Source organism: Chaetura pelagica, unplaced genomic scaffold (genome assembly GCF_000747805.2).
Source record: "Chaetura pelagica isolate M959 unplaced genomic scaffold, ChaPel_1.0 scaffold369, whole genome shotgun sequence".
NCBI lineage: Eukaryota > Metazoa > Chordata > Aves > Apodiformes > Apodidae > Chaetura > Chaetura pelagica.
In genome coordinates, this window is record NW_009970235.1 from 40,990 (window position 1) to 41,591 (window position 602).

General features: G+C 68.1%; 1 protein-coding gene across 1 annotated transcript in view; it reads left to right on the forward strand.

The window, feature by feature from the left end:
• LOC104396122 (chromosome unknown open reading frame, human C15orf59) overlaps positions 1 to 601 on the forward strand; it is a gene marked incomplete at both ends in the record, with an annotated part of 9,528 nt that extends 8,927 nt beyond the window's left edge. Inside the window, one exon of the mRNA XM_010005927.1 lies at positions 5 to 601. Coding sequence (XP_010004229.1) covers positions 5 to 601 — 597 coding nt within the window. The remainder of the gene's footprint in view (positions 1 to 4) is intronic.
• Between the last annotated feature and the right edge of the window lies 1 nt (position 602).

The window sequence follows — 602 nt, forward strand, 5'->3', positions numbered from 1 at the left end:
CCAGATCGACCTCCTCACCTCCTCCTTCGACCTGGAGCCGGAGCCCGACGCCTGGACGCCGGCCACGGGCAGCAGCACCTCCAGCAGCGACAAAGTGGGGGTGCCCTTCGAGCTGGGCCCCCTGGATTTCCCCACCTCCGACGTCCTTTCCGACAGCTGGGAATTCTGCTCTTTCCTGGAACCCCCCAGCCCTCCCGAGCCCGGCGGCGACGCTCCCGACCCTTCGCGGCCTCTTCGCCACCCGCTGATGAACGGGGGGGTCCCCATTGCCAACGGGCCCCAGGGTGGGGGGACCCCGGATTCATCCAACGAGGAGACCTTGGGCCAGAAGATCCCACCACCCCGAGCTCCCGGGAGCAGGGAACGGGTCCGGTTCAGCGACAAGGTGCTTTACCACGCTCTGTGCTGCGACGACGACGACGACGACGACGGGTCCCCAGGAGGTGAGGGCCCCGAGGAACCCAACAAAAAGGGGTTGGTGGGGCCACCTTCCAAGCATCCTGCCACCTCTGGGGGTGTCGGGGGGACTGGGGGCCCCCCGGGGCGGCGGCTGACGAGGAACAGCAGCACCCAGACCGTGGCAGATAAAAGTACCCAGACGG